Raw genomic sequence first — 20,151 nt, forward strand, 5'->3', positions numbered from 1 at the left:
CAATGTGCAGTGTGACGTGTAAGGCTGTTGCTCAAATAAAAACAAGTTCCATGCACATACAGTACTAGCCACCTAAATGCAAAATGCCATTGGCATTTTTGGCATCTTAACAAGTGGTGTCCTTATTTCCTTTTAATTCTACCTATCTGCAGAAAGTCATCTGTATTGTTCTGTTAAACTAGTCACTAAACTAGTTGGTATTGACCTTTCTGTTTCTGCTGTGAAGCGACATTTAGTTATGATTTTCTCGTTGTTAGCATTGAGGGCATACTGCTGTGAGAGGAATAAATCCAATATAGATTGCTTGGCCTTGTTTTTCCACTGTGCTGTAGATTGTGTGACGGATATTGAATTTTTTTCTTTCCTAAATTGTTTTTAAAGGTATTAAAGCCTTCCACAGATAAGTGTGCATTTTGACTCAAAACTCACACACCACAGTTAGGGCACACAAGAAATCCAAAACAAATATTTTGTCTTTATTTGATGTAATGACAATTGGCTTCTTTTGACACATGCCACAGCTTGAATTAATTTTGGATAGTTTGGTTTAGCTTGCATCATTATTTAACGCCTTTCCTGTTGCAAGGTTACTCTTTTGCTAACGTTAAACAGCAAATGACTAATTTGTGCCGTTTACCTGTGACCTTTCCTTAAATCGAGCGGAAACTTCAGTGACTAATAATCCTCCTTGATTCCGTGTGTAGTTTGCCAAACGACCCTTAATGTGTTTTTATGTAAGTCATGCACAGATTGTCAGAAAGGTTATAAGCCCCACCCAGAAGCAGAGAAGGGATTTTCAGTACTGAATTGAAAACCCTAATGACAACCTGAAAAGAGAGGCACAAGGGCCAGTCTTCCAGCAAGCAACCGTAGCACTTCAGAAGCAATGTGCCTTATGCACTGCATTGACCTTTATGCAGTTTGAATGAAACACATCTTAGTTTGATTTTGTCCACTTCCTGTCATTTAATTTCACCAGTCTTTGAGATCAAAATTGGCTACTGGCTGTAGAACATGTCAGTCAATATAGGAAGCTGATGGTTTGTTAATGACAGTAAAGGAGTTCAGTGGATGGGGACAATTTCACTTGCCAGGTGAAATGACCAAGACAATGCAAGACTGCCTGAATGCAAGGCTTGCAGAGACTTCTCTAACCTAGTGTAGTATCTTATGTCATGATTTAAAACATATCTGATATGACATAAGAACTGAATTTCACATAGAAGTACAGGTAAGATTTATGTGGTTATGTTGTTAGATACAGCCCCTTCTCAGGTGTTATTTTTGAGAGGCATGAAGAAGTACTCCTCCTGAATGAAAGTAAAAATAATAGAATACATTTATTCTTAACAATTTATTTACATCCTTCCAGCATTGATAGAATCAACAAACAGCTGCAACAAAATCTTCAGTCCTCGATATAGCATCCACAACAGCGCCCTTCCTCTTTGTTGAATTTCTTTTGGATGCTGTGGTTTTAGGTGTACAGCACACCCAGACTAGAAGTGACTTTTTCTATTTTTTTTTTTTAAACCAAATAGATTTGTACAAAATAAATAAAATCTGTAAAAAACTGTTTGTTGGTATCTTCTCCTTCCTGTTTCAGTGTCGCTCCTCTTCTCTTCAAGACAAGTTAAGTTCCGAGAGTGAGAGCACAATATGGAGCTGACCTGTATAGGAATTGATAAGCACAACAGTCCCCAGTTGACGATAATGCCCCAAGAACCAACAAATGCCTCGACCAAATTCAATCACTATTAGACAAGCAGTTTCAAAACACGTGACACTCAGTGTAAGACAATAAAACAATATAATCATTCTAACCTGGGCTATTCCCCCCAGAAAAACAGCTAGTTAACTCAGGTTAACGACTACCCCCCCCCCCCCCCCCCCCCCCCCCCCCCCCCCCCCCCCCCCTATGAGAAAGCAAAACCATATAGTTCCCTGCTCTTTCCACAATCTGCCAGCAGAGGGCTCACTGACAACACAAAAGATTCTTCTGGTGAGTCCAACTAAAAGTAATTTTTTCTAATGGTGGGGCAGCGGGCGAATGGACAGACTCCCAACCAAGACTCTGGGATGTATTGACTTTACCTATGGGCCTCAGTTTGAGTGTGCCTTGCATGTCTCAATGCCATCAAAATAATGTATTTCATACCAACTAAAAGAAAACATGGCCAAAGAAACCATAACACAAAATATATATTTCAATCTTTAATATAATCTCATTTGATTTAGTATTTACATCTTATAAAAACAGTAGCAATACAGTAACAGGATTTATTATTTTTTATATAAATACAGTAATTCAAAGCTCAAGTTTCTCAGAAACAATGTACAATCTTGCAAGGAAATCTCTGAAAGGGGATTGCAATTTACAAAATATCGACATTTTTTTCTTTTTAAACTAAATACGATGCTTGTTTGACTAGGAAGAAACCTTGTGCAGTTGTACTTGCTTCTGGTCCAAAGTCATATAGGAAGTCAGGTAGCCATAGCACTTAAGACACTGGGGAAAAAGATCCAAACCAAGACACACAAGTTCAAATAAACTAAAATGGAACACTAACATAGGCACTTGTTTTTGAAGTTTCCATTGCTGTAGTATGGCAGAACTGTCAATTTTTACTGTATACAAAATATATTCAAATAACCAGGCAGTTTAAAAATGTGGCATTCAACACTGCAGACCTGTATGTAGTGCCAAGAAAGATAACTCCACACAAGACAGTGGGCCAATAGATCAATCTATATTAGGACGTATATCCGCAAGATTTAATATATATATATATATATATATATATATATATATATATATATATATATATATATATATATAAAATGAGTTAACCATAGAAAATATGGATGAAAATTAAGATTAGATAACCACCTACAACACCACTGTTCTACATAGACAGGCCAAACATTAAATAATTTATTTCTGTATGAAGAGACCCAACTGCTGTTTGAAAGAAATAGTCTCCATCTAAACAACATGCAGAGATCACATCTACACAAGAAAATAAATATATTACCAGCGGTCTGGGACAGCAGTATTTATATAAAAAATAATTCTTGCCAGGAAGACCGTTAATAAATTGTTCCACTCAGACTATAGGACTAAAGCAGTGGGTTACTCCATCAGTCTTCTGCTCTCTAGACAAACTAAAATGTGTTTCCATTAGGATGTGCAAATAAATCTGTCTGTACCAGTACAAAAAAAAAAAAAAACTACCGACTCAATTATATAGTTTATTAGGTTTCGTTTTTTTTTTTGTTATAAAACGGAAATCTACGTGTGAACCAAATCCCATATGAACTATGTAAGGTAAACGATCTGTAAAGCTTGCATCTGGCTTTTAACCTCAATCTAATGGGTTTTTCTTTAGGGCGATGTGCTAGTTGTCTTAATTTGTAGGTTGTTCCCTTTTTTCTCTTCAGTTCCAAAAAAACAAACTTCTGATTCTCCAGTAAAAGCTGCCATGTTTAGTCTGTCAGTAAACCACAGATTCAGTTTCTTCAGTGCGGCTCTGCAGGTTTTCAATAATGCTGTCCAGTTCTTGAATGCAGGGGATGATCAGCTTACTGTGAGTTCTTGCAATTTTTAACCTGTTGTAAAATAGGTTTTGTAAGTATAGTATATATTCAAATTGATCTAAAATGTAAAGTGGCATCTAAAAAACTCAGTTTGGAAAATCTGCGTCAATAGTCAATGCAACCACCCACAGCTTTTGAATTGAAGGACTGCTGTGGGAGCAGAAAACCAGCAGAGTTGTTGCAGGATGGTGCAAGGATCTGGCATTTATAAAAATAAATGCCACTAGCATTTATGCAAAACAAATTTCAGGTGGAACACCCAAGAGAAATGTTTTGATCCATCTGATTTCTGAACAAAAATGTAATTTACCTTCTCTTTAGTTCAATGGCCCTCTTCATTCCAATTGAACTTTGTTGCAAGGCTGTTGTACACTGGGCTGCTAATGCACTGAAGCACTGCTCTTTGCATCTGTTGTGGCTGCTGGTCTCCCACTGGGGAAGCTCACTTGTGAACCTCCAGGCATTCAGCACAAACTCCAGCGCCGATTCCCACAGATTACACTGCAACAGCAGTTCACCCCATCCAATACAAGCTTTCTAAGAAAAAACACATTTTAAAAATGAGATTAATATATACCAGCAACAGTGTTTAATGGCCAATCTACCAAAGGAACTTTCTTTATCAGAAGAAAGAAAAGTACCATGTTCCAATCAGAACTAGGAGTGGACGGTCTGAATATCTATTTAAGGCTTCAAAAGTCAATCGATCTTGTAATTACACAATATCTCAAGACATCAAGCTCAAGTCTCCCAACAAAAGACACCTGTGTCCCTCAGTTAGAATTGAGTGTACATATACTCTATCTACACACACACATACATATACAGTGCCTTGCAAAAGTATTCAGACCCCTGACCAATTCTCTCATATTACCGAATTACAAATGGTACATTGAAATTTCGTTGTTTGATATTTTATTTTTAAACACTGAAACTCAGAATCAATTATTGTAAGGTGACATTGGTTTTATGTTGGGAAATATTTAAGAAAAACTGAAATATCTTGCTTGCATAAGTATTCAACCCCTGTGCTGTGGAAGCTCCCAGTTTGCACCGATGAAAGAAATTGCCCTAACGAGGACACAATTACCTTACCATTGGCCTCCACCTGTGAACCATTAAAGTTGCTGTCACATTTTCTGGATACAAACCCCACTGTTGAAGGATCATTGGTAAGGCTATGAATCTGAAGGAAAATGAAGACCAAAGAGCATTCTACAGAAGTTAGTGATAAAGTAATACAAATGCATAGATTAGGGAAAGGGTACAAAATAACATCCAAGTGTTTGGATATCCCAGTGAGCACAGTTGAATCAATAATCAGGAAATGGAAGCTGCATCACACCGCCCAGGCACTGCCAAGAAAAGGCCGTCCCTCAAAACTCAGCGCTCAAACAAAGAGACTTGTGAGAGAAGCCACAGAGGGGCCAACAATCACTTTGAAGGAGCTACAGAGTTCAGTTGCTGGGAGTGGAGTATTGGTGCACCAGTCAACCAAGAGCCAAGAGCTCTAAAAGCACGTCTGGAGTTTGCCAGAAAGCATAAGAGTGACCCAGCTGCGATGTGGGAAAAGTTTTTGTGGTCAAATGAGACCAAGATAGCGCTTTGAGTTTTAGCCAAAAAGCTCTATGTGTGGCGCAAACCTAACACTGCCCATGCCTCAAGACTCACCATCCCTACAGTGAAGTATGGTGGTGGTGGTCATGCTGTGGGGATGCTTGTCATCAGCAGGGACTGGGCATCTTGTTACAATTGAAGAATGGATGGACCAAAATACAGGAAAATACTGCAAGAGAATCTGCTTCAGTCTGCTAAAAAACTGAAGCTTGGGAGGAAATTCACCTTTCAGCAGGACTATGATCCCAAGCACAAGGCCAAAGCAACATTGGAGTGGCTCAAGAACAAAAAGGTGAATGTCCTACAGTGGCCCAGTCAAAGTCCTGATCTCAATCCCATTGAGAATCTGTGGCACTATTTGAAAATTCCGGTCCACAAGCGTCGTCCAACCAACCTGAACAACCTGGACGTCCAACCAACCTGAACAACCTGGACGTCCAACCAACCTGAACAACCTGGAGCAAATCTGTCAAGAAGAATGGGCCAAAATCACTCCGACACTGTGCAAAGCTGGTACATACTTACCCCAAAAAACTTCAAGCTGTTATTGCAACGAAAGGTGGCTCTACCAAAAAATGTGTGGGGGTTGAATACTTATGCAAGCAAGATATTTCAGTTTATTTTTCTTAAAAATATTTCCCAACATAAAACCAATGTCATCTTACAAAAATTGATTCTGAGTTTCAGTGTTTAAAAATAAAATATCAAACAGAACGAAATTTCAATGTACCATTTGTAATTCGGTAATAGGAGAGAATTGGTCAGGGGTCTGAATACTTTTGCAAGCCACTGTGGGTAATTTATTTATTTATTTATATATATATATATATATATATATATATATATATATATATATATATATATATATATATATATATATATATATATATATATATATATATAGAGAGAGAGAGAGATACATATACATACATACATACATACACACACACACCTCACCCAATAAAATACTAACCTTGAATGCCAATAGTTGAGGACATGCCTTTCTGTAACAGTGAGCATCTCTGTTTGAACCCAGCCGAGTGTAAGGGATAGATCTGTATACATTTGTCTTTTTCAGCTGCAATTCCTCTTGTAATGACTTCAGGTTTGGGAATGGAAGAGTCTTTTGCTCCCGCTTGAAACAACAACAAAAAAAAAAAAGGTTATTGAAATTCAGAAAGGTTGGTGTTTTAACAGGTTAATGCTTGGGTAAACACCGAAACATAATAGGGATGGACTGCTTTACAAAATCACACAACACTTTACCTACAGTGAATCCAAAGCCACAAAATAATCTCCCCCTTCCTTTGCCTACCAAGCCATTTGTCCTAACCTAACCCTAACCAACACCAATGAGAAAGCACCCAAAAAAACTACAGAGTTGTAGAAAATGTGTAATTATTTAAGAGTGCATTAATTTATTTTTTGTTTTGTTTTTTAAAAGCAGCATCTTGGTTTTAAATAAAAGGAACACTATCCACACCAGCTCACTGTAAATTAATTACTCCTAATCCACATCTGTTTACAAGACTGGAAATACAGCAGTACCTCAATGCTGGGGTTACCAACATTGCCCTGTAGTTCACAAACTAACTGATAACTGTTCCTCCACCATGCGTTCACAGTGCAGATACACGAGACAGGGCTGACATTTGCCTACCTCTTCCAGTATCACCAGGGAGTTGACTAGTTCCACAAGCTGCTGCTGCTGCTGGGAGACAGCCTCCAATTGAAACTGCAGTCCCACTTCTTCCTTGTTGATAATCCTTTGTTTCTTCAAAGAGGGTTCTGAGATTCATAAGTGAGGAGGATGAGAAATAAATTGTAAGAAACTACAGAAATATAAAGTTCAAGTACTTATATAGCAGGTGCAATTCCAAAGGAGTTTAAAGGACGTAGCATTCTACACAGCCTAACCATTTTCTTCTGACCAATTCTAAATGAGAAATAGTATAATTTCTACAGTAACAGCACTTACCGGTAATACAGCTGGAGCTAACTTGGAATTCAGAGACAGGGGAATAGAAAGCCAGCCTTTGCCTTCTTTCAAAATGATCACCAACATGCGGGGAGGATTCAAAGCCATCAGACAATCTGCTATCTGTGAAAATAAAGAGAGGGTTAATGGTTTAAAGAACAGTTGCTGACTGAAGCTAAACCACAGGCTACATATTTCAAATGAAAGCGGGCACTGTCTAGCATGTAAATCACCTACAACAATGTAGAAGATTAATTTAATTTACTAGGATTGCTTAAAAAAAAAAAAAAAAAACAACAAACAATTAGAATGCACTGAATGCTTCTCAATGACAATCTCTATGGATCAGCTCTATGGATGTTTGCTAGTTTCTGTGCTTTAACACTGCAAAAACCTTTGCTTTCTATATCCAAGACACCATTGTATTTAAAAATCCATGACTTTGATAATTTATTACCTGAGCTTTCAGAATAAAGGTCTTGGTTAGATGGCATGCGGTTGTTTCTGAGGTTGGGTGTGGATGCCCCCCTGTAACTCAGCGTGTCCAAATAAGACCTCCTTAAACCAGCTGGGGAGGGGAGAAATACACAGTAAATAAATAAATAACAAAAAAAATGTACTATGTGAATTACAAGTGAGCAGCATTTGCTAAAAACCAACATTACTTAAGTGGAAGTTTAAAAGTTTAAAACTTAAGATCACAAGTTACTCTTATCCCGTCTGGAGGGAAAACGCAAAGACAATGATCATCCAGTCACCCCTACCCGCCAAGACTTTAAATTTCGCAAAGCATCATATTTAACATTTACAAAATCTATACTATACTATAATCAGCTTAATCGATAGTCCTCTGAACTTTCTACTTGTAAGTAATTTTGTTTAAACGTTTTATAAACACGGTATTTTGAAAATGTTACATTACATTACAGACAAACCACCCCTCCCCCAAAGCACCGCTAATCTGAATCAATGAAACGTGAGGTACTTAATTGTATTTTTACTGTTTCACTGAGCCATCTTAAACATTTTATTTATTTGTTCTTACCTGAAGTTTTTGGCTGAGGAGTAGGAATTTCCACGAGAACTCGTCTCTCCTGACAGTATATAGACATGTTACGTATAAATTCACAAACTTAACTGAGCAGGAATCTATTAAGGGTACAGACAGTGCAGGAAGATCTCTTTTTGTTTAATTTGCTTGGATTTCAGGTAAACGAGGTAAAAGATTAAGTCTTTTTAAGGAACACTTAACACTATTTTGTTCAAACCATGTAAAACGGTTCCCTCGTAAAAAGTCCGCCTTTTCTATTTTTCTGTCTGTATCAGAACTTTCTACTTTAATTCTAAATAATGTACTTACTTAGAAACGTTAATCTGTAACTATGTAGCTTTTAAAAAAACAAAAAAATCTGACAGATATTATTCCCTCATTATAGGTTTATAGGTTGGTTGGTTGGTTTATTTATTTATTTATTTATTTATTTTTATCCCTGCTCAATTCCTACTTCCTAACTACACGTAGCTTTGTACAAAAGTGCTGAACTACAGCTGTACCTTTAAAAAGCAAAATAAATTTGCCGCGCGGGCGGTGTCTCACATTTTCTTAAACTTGATTGGGTTCCACGTTCAACCTACGTGAGTCTGATTGGTTAACCTTGCTGACCTCTTGGAATCTTATTGGATAACACAGGGATCGTCCCCGCTGTTGGACAAAACGAAAACAAGCGCCAGCGATTTTACTCTCAAAATGCTATTATACCCCATACAATAATATAGTATATGCATATACTTTAGATTTCCTTTAAATCAGTTTCACATTCTGTATTTCAACCCAGCCATGCTGGTTTCATGGGAATAATTCAATTTATGTGCAACAAAAATGTTGTAATTCACTGCACTTACTGTATATTTTAATATCTGTATTTCCCCCACATCCCGTAAAGTTTGTGTACTTATTTTTACTCGCTTATTTATTTACCAATAGATTATATTTTATAATACAATTTTATAATAAAAAAACAATACACTACTGGTGCTGGAGATCGCGATGCGTGTCCGTACCCACGTGTGGCTCTTTAATTTAAGCAGCCTATTTACTAGAATTCTATTCAGCACCTGCATTTTCAAGAAACTTTGTTTTCATAAAACAAAAACCTCTAGAAAAAAATAACAATATTTGAATAGATTTCATGGACGTCAAAAAATAAACAAATAAATAAAAAACAGTGAACTGTTGCCATTTTTAAAGTACTGTACGCTTTTTGTATGACTCGAATCTGCCATTGTGAAAAGTTTAGTTGTGTGCAGATCAGCGTCAGCGGTAGTTTTGGATTGAAGATGGGAGACGAGCTGGGTGACGAGTGGTGGAAACACAGCGGCAATAATTCAGGTATTTCTGCTGGTGTTTTTTTATTATTTTTTTTTACATTTTCAAGATATACACTTGTCTATTTGACGGCATGACGGGATTCAATTTAGTATGCATATGCTGTCTGTTTCACCCACGATGTGCTACTGGCAGTAGGCAATGCAGAGGCACAAGTGCTAAAATATCAGTGCTTGTACTCATTTCTGAATCCAAATATTGTCAATAAGTCTCTACTAGATGTTCTCGTTTTTTAATTCTTCCAGTTCTTGTAGTTCTTCTAGTTAGTTACTGTTTTAATTGTATTTTATTAACGTGAATGTGTAATTCAGGGTTATAGTATTTCAAGATAAAATTTGCATTTAACAGTGTTGAGGTCCTTCCTATTACTGCAACGTTTTAGACAGCTTTATATCAAGCAAAGGTGTTATTTTACTGCCAGTGTGAATAATCACACGATGCGAAACGCACACAGCTGGTATGTTTGAAAATTCAAACACAGCCAGCCACGTGTGTTTGCTACAGTTGGTTTGAGAGTTTTGTTTATTACTTAAATATCTCCAATGACCTGAAAGCATCTCTACTGTAGTAAACTATTCTGTAATTACAATTCACAATACAGTCAGCACTCACATATCCGACATTATCAAATTGTGACTTCAGTAGCTGTTAAACGAGTGTGCCCGTATCTGATTATTTCATTTTGGCCTGTTTCAAACCCATGTCAGTTTTTCAGGGCACACAAAAAACATACAATGTCAAAAATACATAGCTGAAAGGACTTTGTTTTAAAATAAGTAGGCTTGCATTTAGATGTCCTGGTGTTGTTGGTATTACAGTACTGTATTTTCAACATAAGTATTTTAATTCAGAATGATGTGGTTGTGAAAATATCACTTGCCAAAGAGAGGACACGTTAACTGTAATACAGTACATACTTTTAAATCTGGTTAGTATTGTAGCAGTATGTAAAATTTCCCATTAAAGGCCCAACAGCAAATTTTAAATCAAAAGTTTACCCATACACAGAACTGGTAAAACATAAAAGACAATGTAATTTAGCAAACGATAAAATAATAAGTAAAAAATAATAAATAAATAAAAAAAAAAACTTTCCACAGTTACGACAGTATCCAAAGTCAGTATCAAAATTGCAGAATGTAGTGCTCCATAAGTCCCTAATGTCACAGTTCACTTGCAAGTGGAAATGCACAAAAGCAACTGTAGATCACAGATTTAAAAACAGTGTGCATCACAGTATCTAAAACTGTTTTATGAGTAAATGTTTTACATTACCATAGCTTGTCTTGTTTGCTTTGCTTTTAGATATAGATGTATAAATGAAATATAAAATACACGGATGAAGGCTATATTTGCATCCAGAGGGGGGGGGGGGGGGGGGGGGGGGGGGGGGGGGTTAATTAATAGTAATTAATTAATTCCCCTAGAGGAAAATATACTTGAACTTTCATCCATTTGACTCCTCAAGACCTTCACTTTCAATTCAGACACAAAATGTCTCGTTTTCAATCACTCGAACACCCACAGTACAGAAATGTTCATTACTGATCAACAAAACGAGAATACGTTAATAAAAAATAAAAAAAAGCTGGTACATTTGTATCTCGGAGGAACAGGAAATTTAAACAAGGTAAAGGCAATCATCCAAATAAAGCTGAAGCACTAATGGATAACGACACAGAACGCCTGCACAGCACTGAAACACTACATTTAAAAAAACCCAGCTCAGGGCTCGCAAAATTTTGGTAATGGTACTTGCCTTTCAGGCAGTCCATTGTCGACATTTGGTTGTCCCAAAAAATGTCAAGTTGGCCATAATTGACCTTTGGACTGTGATTTGTACAAAGTACACTGTACTCAATATAGGTACGGTATCTCAGGGTTCATATACTTTTTCAACATCAAAATTCCATACTTTATCCAGATTTCCATTTGTTTTTCCCAGACTTGTGTTTTAGTTAGTTTCTACTAGTTTTTTTATATTTATCCACATAGGCGGGCAGCCACAGAGCGTTATAGCTTTTTGATCTAGAGCATAAGTTGCTGCTGGTTTTCTAAAAGTATTTGTCAGAATCTGGAAGTGCATATCTAGCAAGAGACAATGCAGGTATGCAAAAGAGGAGTAACATACAATCTAAGAAATGTCCAATATTTGAGAACTACGTTGTGTTACTTACAAAAAGAAAATACAAAGTTGTATACTGCATGTATACTTGTGCTAAACAAGGATAGTATAATGGTACCAATAGTATACTAAAACCAGCCAATTCTGGCACTAGTATACTTGCAGTATGTTAATTTTTTGTAAGGGATGATATTGGATTCTGATCCAAACTTCTTTATACCCTCTGTTAAATGTTGAACACTATGGGTGGTTTAAAATAACAAAAATGAAATAACAAATGTGCACAGATTATCTATTAAAATGTTGTGTATTAAGCATGTAAGCATATTAATCAAATTCTAGATACAGTACACCCTCACTATAACAACCCTGTTTGAGTCCAAAGCCTTTTGTTCGCTATAGTGAAAGGACAATCCAAAACAAACAATATAAGTTAAGGAAGTTACCTTGGATAAAGGCATTAGCTAAATTTATTAATATTAGTACTGTTTTACTCTTTGATTTTCTTTATTATTACAGTATTTGTCACTACTAGCACTAATAATAATAATAGCAATGAGATTGTGAATACAAGTAGAATTACAAGTACAGTATGTATTTGTGGCATGCTGCATCCAGCCGAATTCTGTCTATATCCTATTCATTGAAGAACACAGTACAACCCCACCCCCACATCCCCACCAAAAAAAAAAAAAAAAAAAAAATGCATCAAAGTTTCAGTTTTGTTTCAATTGCAAATGTTTATTGAAATCTTGATTCCTTATTTAATATATATATATATATATATATATATATATATATATATATATATATATATATATATATATATATATATATGTTGCCGGTTGCATAGACCTGTACGAGCCAACATCAGTAGCAGTTTTTTTTTTTTTAATCGTACTTTCCTGGGTTGGGAAGTAATGTTAACGATTTAATAAAGGTAACAACAAGATAACAAATGTGAATCATGGTGAGCAGAGTACAGTTGCTTGTAATTCCAGTCTGTAACTTTGTTTAAAAAAAATCATAGTCTTCAATATAAAAGTATATACTTTGACGTCGTAGTGTTCACTTCACACTTTGTTTCACTGAGCAGACAGTCACATGAAATATACCAGTGCGCTGACTAGATAGGATTGCTTGAGTGTCAGGGGTGTTACACGGGGCAATCCTGGCGGGATTTGGTCACAAGCAATGTTTACGTGTACATCACCCCGGAAATCACTCAAGCATTACCAATGAAAAACATTGATCCCTCTAAACTTTTTTGGTTGTCCCGGAACGTAGGGCTAGCGATTTTGCGAGCCCTGCAACTGCACTGCTGAACCTCGTCTTCTTTAATAGCATCACAAGGGTATCCATGTATTATAAAAAAGAATAGATGGGCCTGTTCAGTGAGTTGCAGGAAAACAATTCCATTTCTGGTTTCTGTAAGTTTATAAATTACAAGACTAAAGGTCACAGAAACCCTTAGACGGGATTTATCTTGCTGTAACTCACTGAAGCCCATCTATTATTCTGTTATTCTGTTATTGTCAAGAAGGACGCAAGACAAGGTTTCAAGGCTAATATTATTATTTTAGTCTTAATCGGGTTAACAAGGCTGCTGTTCGACACAGCTCACGCTTCTACAAGTCTGCTTTCTCTTGTTTTTTAGCTCTTTCTCTCTTTGGCTCTTTCTCTCTTCACTGTTCTCCTTTCATCAGTCCGACCCCAGAATCCAGCTCTAGGCTCCTTTTATAGGAGAGCTGGAGGGAGGCAGTGCCTGTTCCAAGCAATCCAGAACGGACTCCAGAATGACAGCTGTGTGGAAATCCCTCAGCCCAGGTGCCTCAGTCTGGGGATCGGAACACTCTAGATCGGGGGTGCTCAATCCTGGTCCTGGAGGGCAGATGTACACCAAATTGATTAGTTGGACCAATTAACCTTCAAATGAGTTCTTGGTTGGTCCGATTAAATAATTTACAGCACAATTGCAACAAAAGCCACGAGGGACTCCGGCCCTTCAGGACCAGGATTGGGCACCTCTGCTCTAGATGAAAGGTGGAGTGGCCCCAGCATAACTGCGGGTAACTTCGCTGGATGGAAAAGTACAGGGAGTTCTTCTGTTCACTCCAGCGCACTCGCCACTCTCCGACCAGTAGGGTGTGCTCTTGTGGGTTGTTAACAAGCAGTCAATGGCTTGTAAAAATAACAACCTCTAATTGGTTAAACAGCATCACATGACCATGCATATATAGCATATACCATGGTTTCCATACTAATGTGCCATTTCACACTGAATAAATCACTATGCACAGTTGCATTCTAAATTTCATGACAAACTGCCATTTTATTTGTTATTAGTTACAAAACCACCCAGCCAAAAATGAGTGACATTCCACCTATTTCTTGTAATATGTTTGGGGATGAAACTCCAGATAACTGGTGCAACACCATCTTCCTGAGTGAAGATAGCAGTCCACCTGAAAAAAAAATACAAATAACATAAGTGCACCAGCAACTGTCAAGAGTAGACACATAACAATAGATGAGGAACAACTAAATGAAATAGAAGAAAACAAAGATTGAAAAAAACACTGAAACAAACTACAGTACAGGCTGTTAAAAATAATATGGACATTCATTTAAGGAAATGAGTCAAAAAAAAATCTCAACAACATAAAGGAATTTTATGCCAGTGCAAGAAGTTCAACTGGAGACCAGTATTCAGTAGTTTTATAACACATAGCTGGACTAAATACATATTTTAACAGTAGAAGTTTTAACATCTCTGGTGACAGCAACTTTAAAACCAACAAGAATGTATTCCTGTGAGTCATGAAAACGTTTAGAAAAGCAGGTAAAGACAACAGACACCACCTGCTGAATTTTCAGCCTGGATTTGAAGTGTCTGCGGGAAACTGAGGCACTGTCCCCTGACACCACGGTCGTATTGGTGAGTAAAGTCTGGTTTGATCTTCAACTTAATCTGATACAACTTGAACATGAGGGTGTCCGACAACTAACAAAAACATCTTTAGAGATCCGAAAGGATGAAAACGGACTTGAACTCACCTGAAGATACAGTTTCAGCATCCATGGCAGCTGCTCCCCATACTTCCTCTGTCATTTAAAACTCCGCCCATCATCAGCGTGCGTTCAGTCCTGTAGTTTCTAGTATGATTCCACTTTCGATGCAGAAATTCACAATACACGCCCATGTGCAATTTATTTTGAATAAGCGAACAATACATTTAATTAAATTAAATTTGGGACTATATTACCTACGGATGTATACACAATAAAGTTTCTGTTTTTGTCTTAATTTAAAATAGGATTGTACAACGTTTTTATTTGGTATTAAATTGTAGTAAGTAAACACATATAGTGTGACAGATACTCTGTTTAAGATAGCCACTCTTAATCCAGCTTTAAGGTGGCTTTGGCCTTTTTTTCTCTTTTTTTTTTTTTTTTTGCAGTGTAAACACAATCATCCCATGTCCTAGTGGCCTGCTGTAAGGGGGCTCTGCGATGGCTTTGTCTGTTTTTTGCTCTACTGTGAACACATCAGTCGCTGAGACTGCACCTGTTTGCCACAACAGAACACTGAGGCAGATAATTAATTAATTAAAATACAAACACTTATAATTGTTCAATAATGTTAAAAGACATTTAAACATGTATAATTTATAAATGTGAAATAACCCTAGTTGCCACAAAACTATTGTCAAAAATATAATTTTTCACACATATTTACAAATGTAACCTATGATCGTATTTTGATACATGTCAGAATTCGGAAGTGTTTGGTTTTGTGGGTACCTCTGTCTAGAATTAGTTAAACCAATAATTACAGAAAAGTCTCTATAAAAATTAAAGGATTCCTTTACAGGGCGAAACAGTGGTTTGTTTAAAAGTAAAGTGCTTTTAGTCCTGAAGATAGCGCTTATACATATATTCCGCCAACTTGCAGCTTCAGTTTTGAAATTGTATAATTGTTAATGCTGTGATGCATATAATTAAAGAAGCGCTATGTGCCGGTCTAAAAGTGCGTTACTTTTCGTGAAGCAAACCTTTAATTTTCTTAACGACGTAAGGGCTATTCACGCTATAACATGTATTCGCTGCGTTTTGTAGGGTAAAAAAATCGAACTTGTGGAATTGAATACTACCTTTCACACTTGAGCATAATCACTGCGAAAAAAAAAGAAGTGAAATATATATTGTGCGGGCAGGCCCGATAGGTTGGGTGTGTGTAGTGCGAGTTGGCAACCTGTGCGAATAAAAAGGGAGCATGTGACAGATCGACCTCTGCATTGGTAACAGATAATCTCAAACAATGTTATTGTTTAAACAAAAATACAGATAGGACTACCAAACGCAATCATTACCATACATTCTGATGTTTTATTTTTATTTTTTTGTATTTCTCACAGATACCTTATTACCGGCGACTCCTTCCCAACCATAGCATACAGCTATAGGATGGGTATCTCAAATGTGTGTGGGATATATGTAATAATGGGGCGTGGTGTCTCATGGCATGCACTTTCTAGAAGCTATACTCGGACATTTAACAAAAACCTGTAATCAAAAACACTGTTTATGTTAACATACCAATAGCGCTTACTTTCTGATTTCCTCATATTTTCCCTTAATTTCTTTGTTTATTCTTTATTAAGATATTTCTTGTGCTGATTATCATAAAGAACAAGATATTCTTGCCTGTGACGTTTGACGTGCAAGTCTGAATGCAAAAATAGCAGGGAAACGTTGGGTGTAAAAAACACAGCGTGAATAGCCCTTTACTGTAATGATTTGTTTAATTTTAGATACAGGTATCCACTACTTTAACTACAGTATGCAGATCAGTTTTACAGTGATCAAAACATTTTCCCAAGGCTTTGGGAACATTATTGAAGGGTCATATAGGGTTGTAATCTATTATTTTATAATTAATTGTTAACCCTTTCTCATAAAAAATAACTTTCCTACTTCAAGAGAGTTATTTATAGAAAAAGCTTTTGACGCATTTTCAGCCTCTCCTTGAGCAGTATATCGTATAAAAGCCATTAAAACAAATTAACGTTGAATGTATTGGAGCTCTCTTCCGTCGCGCTTTGTGTAACACCCTGTCGTTTGTCCCGTTCCTATGCTATGTAGCCATTGTTTTGTTGTGGCCGCTCTTTGTTGATTTAAAGGTTTAGCCACCCAAAAATACCTTTTGTTGTTTTTGCACCTGAGCGCTTTGCATTCAGCATACAGACGTGCCAGAAACCTGACAAAAAAATTGAAATACTGGCCAAACGCTTGACTTTTTAACAAAATTGGATACAGAGCATTTAGAGAGCCTTGTTATTACAGTACAGTTCCCCTTTTAATCTAGAATCACTCTTTTAAAACCCTCAATACCAACATTACTGTTCTGATACAGGTTTTTTTTTTTTTTTTTTTTAACATTTGTAAATATCAGTGAAGGGTACTTCTACACAGTGTGCACCTGAGTACAATGAAAACAAACTTAATTCTGCTTATTGAATCTAGCAAAAATGCTATAACGTCTCAACCTTTCCATTTGACAGGACCTAGTAGTGTAGTCTTAGCAGTTCTTTATATCATTCCCATCTTTATCCTACCCTATGTCTAAGCCCCAAAATGATTGGCTGCAAGTGTGTCACCTGACTGATGCTGCTTTGTATGCTATTAGAAGCTCTTTGTATTGTGATTGGTTGTGAATAGTTCTGCCAAATTCCAGTGAACCTTGGATACCCTGGACTATTGTGAGTGCTCCTACCAGCCAGCCATTATCTCAAAACAATAACGATGTACCTTTTAACTCTTAGCAGTAAACCTGACTAATATAACTAGCCTATTATAATACATCAACAAAATAAACCAACAATTTGTTTTTAAATTCAAAAAAACACAAAAAAGCCAGAAATGTATTACTATATACATTTTTAAAGTTTATCATACATTTTTCTGTACATCCAGCAAAAATACTTTGTGATTCAATCTTTCAAGGTAAGTACAGCTCTGTACAGATTAGCATCCTATCTATGACTGATATTGGCAACATGCAGACGGCATATTAAATATGGGGGGATTGTATAAAAATAGCCGAGCACAGCTCCTTGGCTCTGATGGTTCCATGTATAATGTTCAATCAAATGGTAATTGTATTGTCATTCGTTTAGCATCTTCATTATCATTTGGTGTGGCAAGAGCCCCAAACAATTTTCAGCAACATACTGTAAACTATAATAGGTAGCATTCTATCTTTCTTTGATGAAGTGTCTTGGAGATTCATGGTAAATGCTATCAATTAATCAATTAATTTAACTTAACTGAGAGATCTGTGTTAGTGTACCATAGTATAACAGGGAAGCAGAGTGAGTTTGGCAAGGGTTGATACAGACTTCTGTTCTTCACACAAATCAAATAAAATTTAAGGACAGTTCATAATTTTTGGTTTGTGACATTTAGGTTGCCAGGTAGAGTTTTTATAATATGGCTTTTTCCTGACTGGATCACTTGTTGAGATTTGAAAGCAGTACTGGTTGTGCTGGTCGGTACTTTCGTTGTACTGCAAGCCTTCGGTTTAGGAATCTTAGTTGGACCTGGGCGTCGGAATGCTTCTGCTGGGATCTGGGGAAAATAAATAAATAAATCTGGTTAATTTAACCAGTTTCGGAGACAGCCTTGTTGCTGTAAAAAGTTATGTTAAGCTTTTAATATAATTTTTCGGTTTTATACATTTTAAATTGTTTAGTTAATTTGTTGAAGATTCCTGTAAATCCAATGAGACAGTGTCTGCAGTGCATACCTCTTGCTATGGGGTTATGGCAGTTGTTAAGGTTGCTACTAGCTGAACGTGTTCAATCAATCAATCAATCCAACAGTCTTTCATAGAAACAACATGCATACAAAAAATATAGTAAAACAGTATGTGCACTTCAAGCGCATACACATAAAAACTATACATAGTAACTAGAACAACATTTCTCAAATGCGGCCGCCAGCGGGATTTTGTACAGCCACAGCAGCCCCCCAGAAACTCCTCACACGTCATGATGCTTGCATTCTGATTCCTACTGCTCTTGTTTCTGCTAGCTGCTGTTGGCCAGCATTAATGTCAGTATAATCACTGCATTTAGATTGGCCAAGCTTTCCTTCTGCTCAGATTTCATTTTGACAAAACCCCCGCCCATTCCGCTGTGTGTCAGTGCTCGTTGGTTGATTAACGAGAGAAGAATAGCAGTGCGACATGAAAACAGCAGTATGGAGTATTATTATTATCATTAATATTCGACCGTACATTGCTGCTCACAAGTTTGAAAGCAAAAATCCACATCTGTGTCCACTAAATGACATAGTTGGTAGATATTTGCAATATTTATCTCAACGTATTTTGCCATGCAACGATTTACCACCTTGCGAGAATTTGCATGTCAGTTTCTAAAATGGCAAGTGATGTGTGGGATTAACATAAAAAACAGGATCTACAAAGTGCTGCTTCAGGTGCAGGTGTTGTACGCCACTCAAATGCTTCACCCTTTCCAAACATTGGCTCTATTTGCAAGGTAAATGTTACCTATAGTGATCAACGTTTTTTGTTGTGAGCCTATTTTCTGTTATGAGCAGAGTAATAAACTTAAACCAAAACGTGTTTTTTTTTTTTTTTTTTTTTGTACCTCGTCACCTTTAACACATTTACAGTATTTTTAAAATAAGTTTAAGTTTCATTTAAGATTAAATTTGCGTGTTAAAAAAAAAAGACATAGTAAACCTCAGTAATGCTATTACTTTATGAAAATGTGCCACTTTGTTTATTGTGCAGAAACTACAATGGGAGGGATTCGAAAAAAATAGTGTTGTCTGCATTTGTACTGTTTTTACCTGAAGTACAGACAAGAACATTTTATTTTTATTTTTTATAATTTTGACTACTGTTTGACATCCTCTGCTTTAATTCAGTGGGGGCACAGTAAACCTTTATTCTGGACAGTTACAGTTTTACATATTTTATAATATAACAGCATTCCAATATATATATACTTAGTATTTTTGTAAAAGGAATTGCAATGCGGCCACCAGTATAAGAGAACCACGGAACTAGAGTATAATAACTATACATACAGAAGAGGCTATTACAGTACACGTGTACTCCCACTAGATGGCAGTCTACACTTGTTACAACCTACAAAAGCTGTACCATTCATTTTTCTTTAAAGTGCTATTTTTGTATAATATTACCACCCACAAAGCTTTACTACTATATATACAGCGCTGGAAAAAATTAAGAGACCACTGCAAAATTATCAGTTTCTCTGGTTTTACTATTTATAGGGAATGGGGAACATTGTCAGAGCAGAAGGAAGCAAGTTTTCTTCCAGGACAGCCTTGTATTTGGCTTGATTCATGCCAAATCTGCCCGATTCCAGCTTTGCTGAAGCACCCCCAGAT

The 20,151-nt window shown here is 36.6% G+C and overlaps 3 protein-coding genes across 3 annotated transcripts in view; 1 reads left to right on the forward strand and 2 right to left on the reverse strand.

The window, feature by feature from the left end:
• Window positions 1-2,893: 2,893 nt before the first annotated feature.
• Window positions 2,894-8,963, reverse strand: LOC121328073. Its single transcript, XM_041272552.1, has 7 exons — window positions 8,238-8,963; window positions 7,650-7,760; window positions 7,193-7,315; window positions 6,875-7,002; window positions 6,188-6,349; window positions 3,908-4,134; window positions 2,894-3,609 (listed from the first exon to the last, which is right to left on the reverse strand). Exons 1-7 carry the CDS (start codon window positions 8,302-8,304, stop codon window positions 3,495-3,497), a joined length of 933 nt encoding a protein of 310 aa, XP_041128486.1. The 5' UTR covers window positions 8,305-8,963; the 3' UTR covers window positions 2,894-3,494.
• A 528-nt stretch (window positions 8,964-9,491) lies between these two features.
• LOC121327984 (protein CMSS1-like) overlaps window positions 9,492-20,151 on the forward strand; it is a 125,334-nt gene continuing 114,674 nt past the window's right edge. The window contains exon 1 of the mRNA XM_041272388.1: window positions 9,492-9,581. Coding sequence (XP_041128322.1) covers window positions 9,530-9,581 — 52 coding nt within the window. The 5' untranslated portion in view covers window positions 9,492-9,529. The remainder of the gene's footprint in view (window positions 9,582-20,151) is intronic.
• LOC121327983 (filamin A-interacting protein 1-like) overlaps window positions 17,754-20,151 on the reverse strand; it is an 85,903-nt gene continuing 83,505 nt past the window's right edge. Inside the window, exon 6 of the mRNA XM_041272387.1 lies at window positions 17,754-18,333. Within this exon, the coding sequence (XP_041128321.1) occupies window positions 18,145-18,333 (189 nt within the window). The 3' untranslated portion in view covers window positions 17,754-18,144. The remainder of the gene's footprint in view (window positions 18,334-20,151) is intronic.

The sequence above is a fragment of the Polyodon spathula genome, chromosome 15 (genome assembly GCF_017654505.1).
Source record: "Polyodon spathula isolate WHYD16114869_AA chromosome 15, ASM1765450v1, whole genome shotgun sequence".
Classification (NCBI taxonomy): domain Eukaryota; kingdom Metazoa; phylum Chordata; class Actinopteri; order Acipenseriformes; family Polyodontidae; genus Polyodon; species Polyodon spathula.